Source organism: Corvus cornix, chromosome 1, assembly GCF_000738735.6.
Source record: "Corvus cornix cornix isolate S_Up_H32 chromosome 1, ASM73873v5, whole genome shotgun sequence".
In the NCBI taxonomy this organism is placed as follows: Eukaryota; Metazoa; Chordata; class Aves; order Passeriformes; family Corvidae; genus Corvus; species Corvus cornix.
The window spans coordinates 907,436-922,048 of NC_046332.1; the positions used below are offsets into that span (position 1 = coordinate 907,436).

Below are 14,613 nucleotides of genomic sequence, written 5' to 3' on the forward strand. Positions count from 1 at the left end.
TGCACACCCCGAACCCCCACCTGCGCTCCTTCTTTGACCCCCTCTGCTCCCTTATTCCCGTCCTCTGTCCCGTCTTTCCCCCGCAGCCGCGGGGCTCGGGGCGCCGGAGAATAAAGCCCAGAGGGCCGGAGCCCGGCGCCCCTGCCCTCGCTGGAGCCCCACACGGGCCGGGCCCGCTCGGCGGGTCCCCCGTGCAGTACAAAAACAGCGCCGGGGCTCCGGCTTTCCACACATCACACTGGGGATCCCCTCCTCAGGAGGGGTCCCGGGGGGGTGGTGGGTTTCGGGGAGGGGGTGTGTTGGGTAGGGTGGCCCCCTCCTCAGGAGGGGGTCCCGGGGGGTGGGGGGTTCGGGGGGGGTGGTTGGGGCGGGCCCTCCTCAGGAGGGGGTCCCGGGGGAGTGGGTGGGGTGGGTTTCGGGGAGGGTGGTGGGTGGTTGGGGCGGGCCCCTCCTGAGGAGGGGGTCCCGGGGGGGTGGGTGGGGCGGGCCCCCTCCGGAGGAGGGGTCCCGGGAGGGGGTCAGGGTGGGCCCCCTCCGGAGGAGGGGGTCCGGGGGAGGGGGTGGGGCGGAGGGGGGACTTTCCCCCCTCCAGTCCCCGCCCCCTCTCCCGGACCCCCTCCTCCGGACGGGGCTCCCCCGGCCCCCTCCCCGGGACCCCCTCCTCCGGACCGGGGCCCCGGGGGAGGGAGGGGGGGCGGGTGGGGTGGGGGGGGGGGGGGTCTGTCTTTGCCTGTTCCAGATGACAGTGACCCCCTCTCCCCCCACCCCCCCACCCCACCCGCCCCCCTCCCTCCCCCCGGGGCCCCGGTCCGGAGGAGGGGGTCCCGGGGAGGGGGCCGGGGCGAGCCCCGTCCGGAGGAGGGGGTCCGGGAGAGGGGGCGGGGACTGGAGGGGGGGAAAGTCCCCCCTCCGCCCCACCCCCTCCCCCGGACCCCCTCCTCCGGAGGGGGCCCACCCTGACCCCCTCCGGGACCCCCTCCTCCGGAGGGGGCCCGCCCCACCCACCCCCCCGGGACCCCCTCCTCGGAGGGGGCCCGCCCCAACCCACCACCCTCCCCGAAACCCACCCCACCCACTCCCCCGGGACCCCCTCCTGAGGAGGGGGCCCACCCTACCCCAACACACCCCCCTCCCCGAAACCCACCACCCCCTCGGGAACCCCTCCTGAGGAGGGGATCCCCAGTGTGATGTGTGGAAAGCCGGAGCCCCGGCGCTGTTTTTGTACTGCACGGGGGACCCGCCGAGCGGGTCCCCCGTGCGAGGCTCCAGCGAGGGCAGGGGCGCCGGGCTCCGGCCCTCTGGGCTTTATTCTCCGGCGCCCCGAGCCCCGCGGCTGCGGGGGAAAGAGGGAAAGGGGAGGGATGAGATGGGGTAGGGAGAGGAGTCGGGGTGGCTTGGGGAGAACGAGGGGGGAAGGGAAAGGCCGGGTGAGGGTGAGGGATGATGGTCAGAGGAGGGGGAAGAGAGGGGAGTCGGGTTGGGGAGCGGGGTACGGAAAGGGGAGAAAGGAGGGGGGGGGGTCGGGGATGCACAGGGGAGCAGGGAGAGAGGGTGGGGGCGCTGGGGAGAGGGCAGGCGGGGGGCTGGGAGAGACAGGGAGGGTGTGGGGGAGAGAGAAAGAAACTGGGGGGGAGGAAAGAGGAGATAAGCGGGGGAAGAAGGAGGAGGATAAGGGCAGGAGAAACAGGGGGAAGAAAGAGGGGGAAGAAAGAGGGGGAGCCCGACCCGGCCGCAGCCTCCCCGAGCTCTGAGGGAGCAAATGGCGGCGGGGGCGATTTCGGGGGCTTAAATCACCTCGGCCCCGCCCTGCGCAGCCGCCCTGGGACCCCGCGCACCTGTGCGGAGCCCCGCGCACCTGAGCCGGGCCCGGGGCCGCCCCTGAAGCCGCGCCCTCGGCCCCGCTCGGCCCCGCCCGGGACCGCCCCAGAGCCCCGGCCCCGCCCGGCCCCGGGGCCCGCCCTGCCCGGCACGGGGGCGGCTCCATCGCTCGGGGCCCCGCCCCTCTCTCCCGGGCCGGACCCGCGCACCGGGCCGCACCGGGGCCGCACCGGGGCCGCACCGGGGCCGCGGGGCGCCGCAGTCCCGGTCCTGCGGCGGCCGCTGCGGGTCCCGGGCGGTGCCGCCTCCCCCGGCGGGATCGGGGCTGGGATCGGCACCGGGAGGAGCCGCTCCGGGACGGGCGCTGGGGCCGAGCCCGGCGCTGCCGCTCCTGCTCCGGCCGGCTCTCCGCGGGGAGCCGGGGCTCTGCCGGCGCCCGGGCAGCCCCGGGATCCCGAGCCGGGCCCGACGCGCCGGGCCGGGCTCCGCTCTCAGCCCTGAGCCCCTCCCGGAGCCCGCCTTGGGCCCCACGACGCGGCCCCGGGCTCTGCCGCCAGCCCCGGACGCGGCGCTGAGTCGCTGCTCCCGAGCTCTGCGTGGGGCCGGCGAGCCCGGCTTCGGGCTGTGCCTGAGGCAGGACTCGGAGCCCAGAGACACAGACTCGCCCTGGCCCCAAGAGCCCGCTTTGAGCATCAAAACACGGCACTTGGGCTTTAATTCAGGGCCAGCAAAACGCAGCACTTCCGTTTCTCTTTGTGAGCCCAAACACACAGGACTCGCTCTCTTCCTCAAGCCCTGAAAACAGGATTTAGTCACTGTTTCTGAGTCCCAACTCTGGCCATAGGAGCCTGCGCTCAGGACTCTGTAGATAGAGAAATGCTGCTAGCTTTCTTGCTATTTTCTGAGACTTTTCTCTCTCACAGAAGAGGAGCAGAATTATAAACAACCAGGCCACCTGCAACCTTGAAAAGTCTTGTGTATGGTACAGTAGAAAAATATTTTGACGATGCTTTAGGATTTTAGCCAACCACCCCCAAGGGGAGGCTGTCCAACTAGACTGTGAAGAAAGAAGTCTATAAAAGAGTTTGTAAAATAATTAATCTTGCTGCACAATTCCTGCCTGCTGGATCTTCTCTCCTCCTCCTCCTCCTCCCTACGGCTGCGGGACACAGTGATATACCCTAGGGCCTTGGCCTGCGGTAATAGGACTCCACAATGCAGGATTCAGTCTCTGCTTTTAAGCTCTGCGCCTGTTTTTGAGCCCCCGAAATGCAGCACTGGGTCTCTTTTTGTGAGCCCAAAACCGCTCCTGTCCCTCGGGTTCGGAGCCCCCAGAAGTGCCCGGGGCCATGGCTGGACCCCAGCAGCCGCTCCCTCACCCCCCGTGGGATGGGGAAGAGACCAGAGACAAAATTCCAGCTCAGAACAGTTTAATAATGGAAACCAAGACAAATACAATCATTTGAGATTAATGACAACACATAGTGAGAGCAACAAGAGCAGTGGTAACACTAATGAACAGGAGAGAGAGAAAAGGCCCTCCACACCTCCCCCCTTTAACATTATAAATCCAAAATTTAATCCAGAGCACCAGAATCTCCCACTGTGGGGGATTTCCATATTCCTGTTCCTTTCTCTGTGTTCTGTCCTGGGGATTTGTGGACTGAGGGAGGCACTGGCCGCTCCTCTGGCCAAGGGGAAGGCTCCTGTGCTATTCCCATGAAGAGAACACCTGGAATTACTGTCCTGGGAGCCCAGTCCGGTCTTTCCAGTGACTGGGGGGCACCCAGAGGGTCTTTACATGAAATGAAAATGAGACCCCGGCCCAATGCATTGACAGCAGGATTGGACACTCCTGGCCAAGGTGACCAGTCCGTGGGAGTCGGACCGGTGACGATCCAGGGGGGATCTTAAGTTGGATACTTGCAGATTTCATCGTGCAGAAGCTCCAATTCTTTTTGGCACCTCTTGTTTAAATGTCTCCCCACTGGAAGAGGTCAATTAATCTTTGTAATGACCTGACTGCCAGAGGCAGGGAAAACCAATCAGCGTTCCCTGAACGCCTCCATCACTTCCATGTCCACCTGCAAGGAGTGGCCGATGGGCAGCAGCCTGCCCAGAACAGGCTCAGAGATGGGGCTTTCAACCCAAACCATTCCATCATTCCATGATCTCTGCCTGTATTGATGTTGCACTGTTCCCTGTCAAATTTAAATTCCCAAATTTAAATGGTTTATTAAAGGAAGAATTTTTTAATTATTCAGGAATAAAAAGGGAAGCATCAAACATACAAGTATCATTCCTACACCCACCAAACCATTCTTAACTGGAAGCCTATTCCCTCATCTCTGCCCTTGTTTTTCTTTCCTGGAAAACCTTGTGATCCCACAGTTTCTCCAAGAGATCTGCTGGGAGTACTGCAAGGTTTGCTCTCTCAGAGAGCCAGGGGGGTTTACAGCACTTGTTCCTCTGCATCTTTACCCTTTCATCAGCTTTCCCCTGGAACAGTGCTGTGGGAGAAGCTTGGAATTATCAGAAATGGATCAGGTTCACATTTTTTCCCCATCAGTTTTCATTCGTTTTGAAATTCCTGGAATTACCCTCAAATGTGCCCAGGAACACTGCTGTGAAAGGATCAATGAGAAGAACAGCCTGAAAGCAGAAAACCACCTCCAGCAGCAGCCGGAATGATCCCATTTCTGTTCTTACCTGGTCCTGCCAGAGCTCCCAACAGCCATTCCCATTCCGAAACAAGAGCTATGGAAGACATTCCTGCTGTCCGTGAGGGTGAGGTGGCAGTTCTGGATGGTCTTTGCTGTGGAACCAGACAACAAACAGAGTGTGATCTTGGTGGTCCCTTCCAAGCCAAACCACCCCGTGATTCCATGCGTGGATCAGCACCTGTCCCAGCTCCACTCCAGAAACCTCCTCCCACTAACCCAGAACTTTCCTTTTGCTGCTCAACATCAGGGATTTGCTGCCGAGTGCCCCGGGCAGGGGACGCCTCAGCCTTCCCTGGGACCGCAGCATTCCCTGCGCTGCCTCAGCACTCCCTGCGCTGCTGTTCCACGCCGATCCCGTGGTCCAGCGCCTGTGCGGGCTGCAGTGCCGGGCTCTCCCACAAGGCGGCAGCACCGGGAGCGAGCAGCCCCGGCCGGTCCCGCTGGCTCGGGGCAGCTGCGCCTTGAACCCGCCCTGAGCCGGCGGGGCCGTGAACACAGCGGGCACAAACCCCACCGGTGCCCTTTATTTCACCCTCAGAGGCACAGGATCGCAGCATTTCCTGGGCTGGAAGGGACCCGCAGGGAGCATCGAGTCCAAATCCTGGCCCTGCACCCCAAGAATCCCACCCTGTGCCCGAGAGCCTTGTCCAGACCCAAACTCTTCCCCCAAGATCCTGAAAACACAGCGGGGCTGGGAGAAGGATGACCATGGAGGATTTTTTATATAGATCTCCTTGTACGATCGTTATATAATATTATTAGATAGTCCAGGAACCCATCCCTGTGCCTGGACACCCATCCCTGGGCCGGGGCAGCCATCCCTGGGCCGGAATACCGATCCCCCGCGGCCCCCACCGTCCGCTCGGGGCTGTCCCCGTTCCCCGCTCACCTCCGAGCCCGGAGCACCCGCCCCGGCGCCCCCGGCCCGGCAGCGCTGCTCCCCGGGCTCCCCGCCATTGCCGCTCCCGGCGAAGAAGGGCGGAAGTCACCGGGACCGCACCAATGTGGCTATTCGACCTTCTCAAGATGGCGGCCGGAAGGACCCCCCCCCCCCCGCTCCGTCTATTCAACTGCCTGAATGCTCCCGCCTACCCCAGGAGCCGCTGACCCCACAGTCGGTGTCCACACAGCGGGAAACGCCTCAGAAATCTGCGCATAAAGCGCTGGGTTGGCGTCGGCGTCGCGCTCAGGCAGTCGAATAGACGCAGCTAGGGGGGGCCTTCCATGCCGCCATATTGAGAAGGTCAAAAACAGCGTAAACCACCGCCATCTTTAGTGTGGCAGTGACGCAACTTCCGCCCTTCGTCGCCATCTTGGGTGCTGGCAGAAGCCATTTCCGGTCGAGCCGCCATCTTTAGTGTGGCGGTGACGTAACTTCCTCCCTTCGCCGCCATCTTGGGTGCTGGCAGAAGCCACTTCCGGTCCAGCCGCCATCTTTAGTGTGGTACACTTAAGGCCCCCGCCCCTCACAAGGGCTTCTGTCTATTCGGTTGCCTGAATCCGGCCCGGACTCCGACGCCGGTCCCGCGCTTTTCCCGCGATTTTCCGCGGTGCTTCCCGGTGCGAGGACACGGCTGGTGGGGTCAGCGGCACCGGAGGCGACGGCGCGCGCGACCGGCGGCAGGCATCGGCAGGGACACCTCTCAAAGGGGCCTAGTGCGTCCGCCATCTTGAGTGTGGCGGAAGTGTGACCCGCCCTCTGCAAGGTCCTGGCAGGTTCTAATAAAAACGTCACTTACCGCCGTCCCGAGAGCGCGGAACTGCGCCTTCCTTTCCGAGCCGCCCCCTTGAGAGCGGCACGCGGGCGGCTCCATTCCGACCGTGCCCGCCCGGTGCTCCCCGCCCGGGTCGCGCTGCGACCGCGCCTCTGCTGCCCGGCAAAACCGGCCCCGCCGGGCCGCCCCCCGCGCTGTCATTCCTCGCGGTCGCCGCCCCGCACGGCGCCCACTCCTCTCCATAGCTGTGGCCCCGCTCACGCACGGCCGTGTCCCTCGGCGCTCAGAACCGCCCTTCGCCCCTCCCCTCCGCTGACAGACCCAGCCCCGCTCGCTCCCGCTCCTTGCCCTTGCCACGCTCGGCAGCCACCGAGGCCGCCGCCCTCTCGGCTCAGCCGGCACCGGCGGCAGCAGCGCCGGGGCGCCGTGTGTGGGCGCGCGGAGGCGGCAGTGCCGCGCTCTCGCCACCAGGCGGCAGCAGCGCCGCCCAGCTCAGCCCGGGGCAGGGACAGAGCAGAGGCAAAAGCCGGCTCTGGGCGCTCTGCAGCTCCTGCAGCCGAGCGTCTCGGCTCCTGGGCCAGGCACTTGCTTCTTCCTTCCTACAGAAAAACGCCGGCTCGTTATTCGCAAAACTTGCTGATCTCTATTCTCAGTTTATTATATTCCAGTATATGTTAGGGTAGATAGAGAGGCTTTATTTCAAAATTAATCTATACATAAATTAGTATTCGTCGTCAATATATCTAAAAGTGAAAAACTAGGAAGGAGGGGGAGAAAGGTGCGAGAGGAAGGGTCAGGTTTTGGGGAAGAGGAGTGGAGGGTTTGGGGTGAGAGTGAAGGGGGGCGGATGATGACGAAAGAAAGGGGAACGCGGGGAGAAAAGAGGGCTAGCGGACAGGACAGGAGGGGAGGCCAAAGTCCCCGCGCCTCACCTGGGGAGCCCGGACGCGGGGCCCGCGCCCGCATTGCTCTCTGAGTGAGCAAATGGCTGCGGAAGCGATTCCCGGGGATTGAATCACTTCGGTCCCGCACACCTGAGCCGCGCCCGCCCCGCCCCGTGCGCGGGGCCGCTCGTCCCGGGGATGGGGGCGGGACCATCGCTCCCAGGCCCGCCCCGCGCACCTCGGCCCGACCGGCGCTGTCCCGGCGCTGTCCCGGCGCTGCGCGGAGCCCGGGGAGTTTGAGGCAGGGCCGGGAATGGGGCTGAGGGTTCTGGTTCGGGTTCCTGTCGGTGTCCGCAGGGGGTCCCGGGCGGTGCCGCCTCTCCCCTGGAGAGATTCGGGCTGGGGATCGCCGCGGGCGGCAGGAGCCGCTCCGGGACGGGCGCGGGGCTGAGCCCGGCGCTGCCGCTCCCGCTCCGGGTCCCGGGTGCGGTCCCGCTGCGGCCCGCGGGGAGCCGGGGCGGTGCCGGGGCGGTGCCGGGGCGGTGCCGGGCGGTGCCGGGGCGGTGCCGGGGCGGTGCCGGGGCGGTGCCGGGGCGGTGCCGGGGCGGTGCCGGGGCGGTGCCCGGGAGAACGGCGGCGGCGATTGCTTCGGGCTGACTGGAACCGGCCGGGTCGCGGGGACCCCTCTGCCGGCCCCGAAAGCCCCCAAACCCCGCCGCTCCACGCAGTGCCAGGGAAGTTTTTTTTCCAGCGTAGGCAGAAAATTCTTTATGAGAAACCCCAAAACTAAAGGATACGGGATCTGGGGGGAGAGGACAGGTTCTGGTGTAAATTAGAAAAACGCTTTGGGAAAAATAAATCTATGGAACAGCTCATTTCCTCTCCCGGACTGGCTTCTGTGTAATCGGCTGTGATTCCAACTGCTCCGATGGGATTTTCAACCTGTGGGGCTACAATGACTTGCCCGGTGTTAAGCACGACAGAACAGAACGGGAAAGCTCTGGCTCAGGCAGTGGAGCCTCTCAGTAGCGTCCCAAAGGTCCAGCACTGCCCAGCATCTCTGGATGGAAGTTGAGGGGTCCCAGCACAGCCCCTCTGGAGTGTTCCTGCGGAGCTGACACTTCCCAGCATCCCTGACCAGGTTTTGGAGGTCCCAGCACAGGCCCCCCAACACATCCCATTGCTTCTTCAAGTGCCCTTTAACCAGGAGTATTTTTTGGGGTGGGAGCACCCAAAGCCAGCACAGCTGGCCTTAGCCACTTTTTGGGGATCTCTCCTCTTTTTTCCTCACTGAATTCCCACTGTCAAACCCCAGCCTGAGGCTCAGCTCCCAGTCCCCTGCCTCAGTTTCTCCAAGGAACTGGGCTTGGATTTCCCAGTCCAGCAGGGCAGAAATGCTGTTCTCCTTATTGTATATGCTAATTGCAGTAATTGCTTAAGAACTAATTGAAAGAAATTAAAGGAATGAAGAGAAATTAAATAAGAGCTGCCAGCTCCAACCAAGGGCTGCTCAAACCCCTTATCAATGATTTGTTTTAATTAACCAACTCCAACAAACTAATTAACACCACATTGATACAGTATTATTCTTTTAAATTCAGTTATAGATAAATATTGCAGAATGTAAAAACCTTTCTAAACCCAGAAACTCCTTTAAAAGATGTACAGGACACAGCTGCTGAGAAAGCCTTGGGATTCAGGGGGAAAAAACCCAAAGTTTTCAGTCTTTAGCATCCCCCATTAGGTTGTCATTGGCAGCAAACATGGCTTCAGCCTCAGGAAGGCACAGACAATCAGAGATTTTACAGACCCTGGTCTCACCTCAGCCTTTCAGCAGGTACAATCTGACAGGGAGAGGGAAGAAAATGGGTCAGAATGGACAGCCTACTTCCAGAAAATCATCACAAAGCATTAATTAGAGCTGTAAGAGCTTCCCCAAAGGTTCCTTTCCCTGCAGACTGAGGGCTCAGAGTAGCACTAAGTTGAAGCACAGGCTGGACCTGCCATGGACATGGTGTCACTGGCCCAAGTCATTGCTTCTCTACCACCCCCCCCCCCCCCTTCTCCCCATGTCCTTTACCCCTTTCATAGCCACAGCCCCACCCAGAACACAACAGGAGGCTCCCAGATGCCTCCTGAGACCCAAATCATTCCAGGTGGGTCAGGACGTTTTTTTCTTCAAGTTCCTGAAATTCAGATGCTTGCCTGGAGAAAAGCAACCATTTCTCACATGTGTGCACGTAGTTTTCTCTGGACACAGCAGCTGTATCAGGGACACGGAACAGAGATGTTAGAAATGCACCACAAGTGTCAGAAGGACTCAGCTGCTGAGTCTCTTCAGGGAGCCAGCTCTGAACCACAGTTTGCTGCCATCCATGTGCACATTTCAAACTAGATGTGCTGCCTGTCACCAGCAAATCTAGTCCTTTCTATCAAATGTAGAGTTAAACCATGTATTTCATAGTTTATCAAAGACAAGGACCCACTTAGACACCACCTCCAGCTTGATAAACATTGGGTTATTCAACCTCCCACTTCGAACATGAACCAACCTTCAGCTAAAGGGTACTTCATGTCTCTCTTCAGACATCCAGAATGAGGTCTTCCGCTGTTGAGCAGCATTCAAAAACTTGTTAGAGCAGAAACTGCCTCACAAATTACACTGGAGTAATGTAAGCTCCTCTGGCAGGTATGTCAATAACAAAAGGTTTTAGTCACCTGAACAGCAAAAGGATAGAAGACCCATCACTACAGGCTAAGCTGGAGCACTGCTTCAAAACAGGGCAGTGAAGGTGGAGGGTAGAAGCTTTTCTAAGAGAAACAGAGCCTACCAATGAGGCAGAATGGGGAAATTAATTCTGAGTTTTTGGAGAAAACTTAACAACTCACAGTAGTAAAATTAAGCAGTATTGGGTAACAAAATAAATAAATAAAGCAAAACAAAACACAAAACACTTTTTGAGATTATTCTTGCTTTATACTACAAGTGCTTGCTTTTATTGGAAAACACGAGGTGGGACAGTCATACTGTGTGAGAAACACTGACAATTAGCCAAATGCACAGAAAACACAACTGAAATATCTACATTAACACAAAAAAACTGCTGAGTAAATTGCTCAAACTTAAACCAAGCCTTGCTTAAAGCCACCACCAGCCTGGTTTGGCTTCCTCCTTTTGAAGCTGTAAAACAGCTGACCTTCAACACCTCGTGCAAAAGAATTGTATCTAATGCTGAAAAAAAGCCCCTTTTTACATCATATTTTAGCCCTGACCTTGCAAAATAACCCCCACCAAACAAACAAACCACTCCATATAGTTACTGAGTCATTCCTGTCTTTGAGCATGAGTGAAGCTAAGGCTGTGGAGACAAGAAAAAGAAAAATGACTTAATGTTGTTCCTTTGGACACTACAGAATCACACAGAGGTTTTTTATTAGCTTAGCAAAATGCACACCCAGTTCAGTAGATACTGAATAGCAGGGAAGCCAGGAGATAAATGCTTTGCTTTCAGAGGCAAAAATTTAAATAAATATTTACATTAAACCAGAAGTCTACAGATGGGCTGATCAGAAGTCTTTATTAAGAAAAAACCCTGGGGCATCCTCTTAAGAGACAAAGAGGAACTCCTTGGCTGGGACGCAGCCTCGGTCAGCACTGCTTCCCTGCAGCACAGGCACCCAGAGCTCTCTGCTCTTGGACAGTCTCTGCCATGTTCCCACAGGATTACTGGCACAAGTCTCATGTTCACCATTCTCCTGCAGCTCACCATGTATCTGCTGTCAGACTTGCCTGTGCAGAGCAGCCACACGGGACTCAATAGTGGTCAGTCTTGTCTCCAGAGCTTTGAATATGGTATCTACCTGCAACCAAGCAGGGAAAGGTGCTGGGTCACACACAGAATCTGACAATACAAAGAGCAAGTGTGGATGCCAGAAAGGGCTCGAACCTGATCTCAAACCACCAATTCTTTTGATTTGATTCTTTTCCTGCTACTTTCACACTTTGAAAGGTCACCCAACTCTAACATTCACTGTCCACAGTCTGTAAGTTTTTCCAGCCTTGGTAAGTGTCAGAGGCACACACTCAGCTTTTGCTGTACAACCTTCAGCTTCCACAGTCAACTTCCTTACAATATTTGCTCCTAACTCTCCCTACCTGCAGTCACAAGATTTTAGTACAGTAAAACATCAACTTGATTTATGATGTAATATTACAATACAAAGTTACAGCAAAAGCATTAAGTCCATTTGCACAAAGGGCAGAAGAGAGATGACCAAAAATTAAGTGAAGATCTGGAGAAGTGAATCAGAACTAATTAGAAACAGCATATCAAATTACTGAGACGTGAATAGGAACCCAATGCTGTGCTTGATAAACAGAAAATGCTAATTACCACAAAAATTGAAGGAAAAGTTGCTGAAAATCTTGCATAACACAAGATATCAATGGCATGAAGCAGTCCAGTACATGTTACAATGCACTGAATTGCTCTGGGTGAAATAAACTGTTCTGCAGAAACCACTGAAGCATCTTAAGACTTCACAGAGGTGATTTAAACAAAGAATGATACAAGGTTCAATCTTACCCTTTGCAGCACCTCTTGCAAGACAGCTCGACTTTCAAGAGTAAGAGGTTCCTCATCAAGAACAGCTTGCTTTTCCGGGGTTCCTAGAATATAGCTGAGATTCCACAGTTTAGATCATGCACTTCCCACTCTGAAGCCAAAAATCCAAATACAGCACTCCTCCAGAACCCTGAGAGACAGCTGTGGATTCCAGAGCTACAGGATACAGTGGAAAATTGCACAGACACCGAGAACAGCACAGCAGCGCTGGCTGGGAGAAGTGGCATTACTGCCCAGGAAAGTGCTGCCATTCTGTGGCCAGGTCAGTGCTTTAGAGAATTTTACTGCCATGGAAAAAACAAAGTATCATGGCTGTGGAATGAAAAAAAACAAAACAAAACCACTGTCCAGAGTACAAGGGTGAACATCCACAGCAATACAGCGAAACAAATGGGAACTTCAGAAAAAAACAGAGACATTAAAACTAGGCCAGATGAACAATCACTGTCTATTAGAACAATGCTTGCATAAAAGAACTCTGGCATGGAGCCTTAAATCAGGATATAGTTATTAAAGAATACTTTAAGACCACTTTTAGGTGCTATAAACCAATAAAACCCATGCACACCTTCATTTCCTAGACAGATTTTAAGATGGCTGAGCGAGAGTCTCAAGCACATACTCAGCTGCCAGATTTGCCTTTGCAAGGACAAAGCAGATGTGGCCAGTACAGGTCAGACCCACCCCAAGTTCTGAGCCCCTCTGGCCATGCTTCCTGCTGATAATGCTGACCCCTACCAGGCTCCAGCCAGGCCTATTTGGTGCTTGGCTTGTGTCCTCTTCTGATCAAATGAGAAGGAACCCCCCTGTGCTATGCACCTGGTGATATTTTCTTGGCTGGAATGCAACATCTCATACAAAAGGCAAACCTGGTATTTTTTTTTGTTTTTTTCTAGGATTTGCCTAACACAGGTGATGTTCCTCACAACTGAGCACTATGATGCCAACGGCAGCAATGCAGAAAGCAGCTCTGGGACAGAGCAGCAGAAACAGCTACCTCTAGACTTGTCAGAGATATAACAGGAGCACCCTCAGTGTGATGCCTGATGAGTGGAGCTGGTAGGCTGATCCATAAACATTCTGCATTTACCTTTCAACAGAGTCAATACTGAAACAGAACAAATCTCTCTTGTAGTCGAGATGCCTTGAGGTGCACCTGTAGATGCTGCCAAGTGTCCTTGAGCAGCCAGAGCAGAATAAGGTTTCTACCATGCTGTAAGCAAGAAATAACATTTATTCAGGAGAAAATAAAAGGAAGCACCTCTTGCCATCCCTTTGCTAAAAAAATTCATGCATTAGAATTTTTTAGAGCATTCATTCTTGCTTTACACAGTGTAAATTACGAGCACTCATCTTTCATCCTGAATTTGCAACAGCTCCTCGGGCTGACCTCACAAGACCAATAGAGTCACTACACTGAGGAAAGGACCTTAAAATTCATCCCGTTCCACCCCTTGCCATGGGCAGGGACACTTCCACTAGCCCAGCTTGCTCCAAGCCCGGTCCAACTCAGCCTTGGGCACTTCCAGGGATCCAGGGGCAGCCACAGCTTCTCTGTGCCAGGGCTTCCCCACTCTCACAGGGAAAAACTTCTTCCTAATATTTCATCTAAACCAGCCTTCCTTCATCCTAAGGCCATTCCCCTTGTCCATCATGACGTGTCCTTGTGAGAAGTCCCTCAAGCACCTTGTGCAGACCACCCCAGATAAGCGTTCCAGGGGCTCTGGGGGGCACACGAGCACCGCGGGCCCTTTACCGGGCCTGTCCTCAGCGCCTCCCCCGGGAACCCCCGACTCCCCCGGGACTGCGCTCAGCCAGGACCGGCCCTCACCATCCGCACTCGCCGGGGAGCTTGGAGACCTTCCGCTCCGGGTCCACGGCGACGCTGGCGGCCGCACCTGCAGCGGGAGGGAAGGAAGGAAGGAAGGAAGGAAGGAAGGAGGGGTGGAGGGATGCGGGCAGCGACCGCGGGGGCGCGCCGGGGTGGCAGGGCGGGCACTCACTGCGCAGAAGGATGCAGCCGCCCTCCTCGTCATTGAACACCCAGCTCGACGTGTCGCCCACGGGCCGCCTGCAGCCGGAGCACATGAACACCATGGGCATGGGGGCCGCGCCCGCCTGCCCTTCTTGCTGCTGCTCTTGCTGCTGCTCGGCCCGGCCGCCGCCCGGCTCCAGCAGCGACAGCGAGCACTCCAGCTCCGGGCACAGCGCCATCGCGGCCCGCCCGCCCGCCGAGGGACCGGCAGTGACGCCGGACACCGCCCCGGAACCGCCCGCCCGCCCGCCAAGGGCCGCCCCCGGCCCGGCCCGCTCCGCCCGCGGGGCGCTGCGGCTGTGGCGCGTCAGCGAGACAGGGCGGAGGGTGCGGTCACCCGCGTACATTATTTGTATATGAAGCGTTTTGTCAAGTCTCGCCTAATTCAGAGACTCTCCTGAGTTGGAGGGGCCCCACAAGAATCATCCAGTCCAACTCCTGGCCCCGCACCCCTGACACCCCAACAATCCCACCCTGGGCATCCCTGGCAGCGGGGTCCAAACGCTCCTGGAGCTCGGGCAGCCTCGGGGCCATTCCCTGGGGAGCCTGGGCAGTGCCCAGCACCCTCTGGGGTGCTGATATCCAACATAAACCTGATATCCAACATAAACACCTCCAGACACGGCTCCAGCCGTTCGCTGGATCCTGTCCCAGGGAGCAGAGAACGGAGTTGCCCCTCGGGAGGAGCTGCAGCCCCCGGTGAGCTCTGACCTCAGTCTCCTCCAGGCTGAATAGGTCAAGTGCCCTCAGCCACCCCTTGTGTGGCCCCTCCAGACCCCAGCCCTTTCCATCAAGATACATTCAGGGATGTCT

The 14,613-nt window shown here is 57.5% G+C and overlaps 1 protein-coding gene across 1 annotated transcript; it reads right to left on the bottom strand.

Annotated features, from left to right (window-relative positions):
* Window positions 1-10,095: 10,095 nt before the first annotated feature.
* Window positions 10,096-14,016, bottom strand: MIS18A (MIS18 kinetochore protein A). The gene is made up of 6 exons (XM_039558874.1): window positions 13,769-14,016; window positions 13,597-13,663; window positions 12,856-12,978; window positions 11,727-11,820; window positions 10,931-11,001; window positions 10,096-10,499 (listed from the first exon to the last, which is right to left on the bottom strand). The coding sequence occupies exons 1-6, from the start codon at window positions 13,977-13,979 to the stop codon at window positions 10,466-10,468; spliced, it is 600 nt and encodes a 199-aa protein (XP_039414808.1). The 5' UTR covers window positions 13,980-14,016; the 3' UTR covers window positions 10,096-10,465.
* Window positions 14,017-14,613: the final 597 nt, after the last annotated feature.

Bases quoted from the DNA above. Each gene is read 5' to 3' on its own strand.
- MIS18A (XM_039558874.1), bottom strand. From the start codon at position 13,979: ATGGCGCTGTGCCCGGAGCTGGAGTGCTCGCTGTCGCTGCTGGAGCCG. The intron at 12,979-13,596 runs GTGAGGGCCGGT...TCTTGCTTACAG, and splicing joins CTCCCCGGCGAGTGCGGATG to CATGGTAGAAACCTTATTCT. The intron at 11,821-12,855 runs GTAAATGCAGAA...GTGGAATCTCAG, and splicing joins AGTATTGACTCTGTTGAAAG to CTATATTCTAGGAACCCCGG.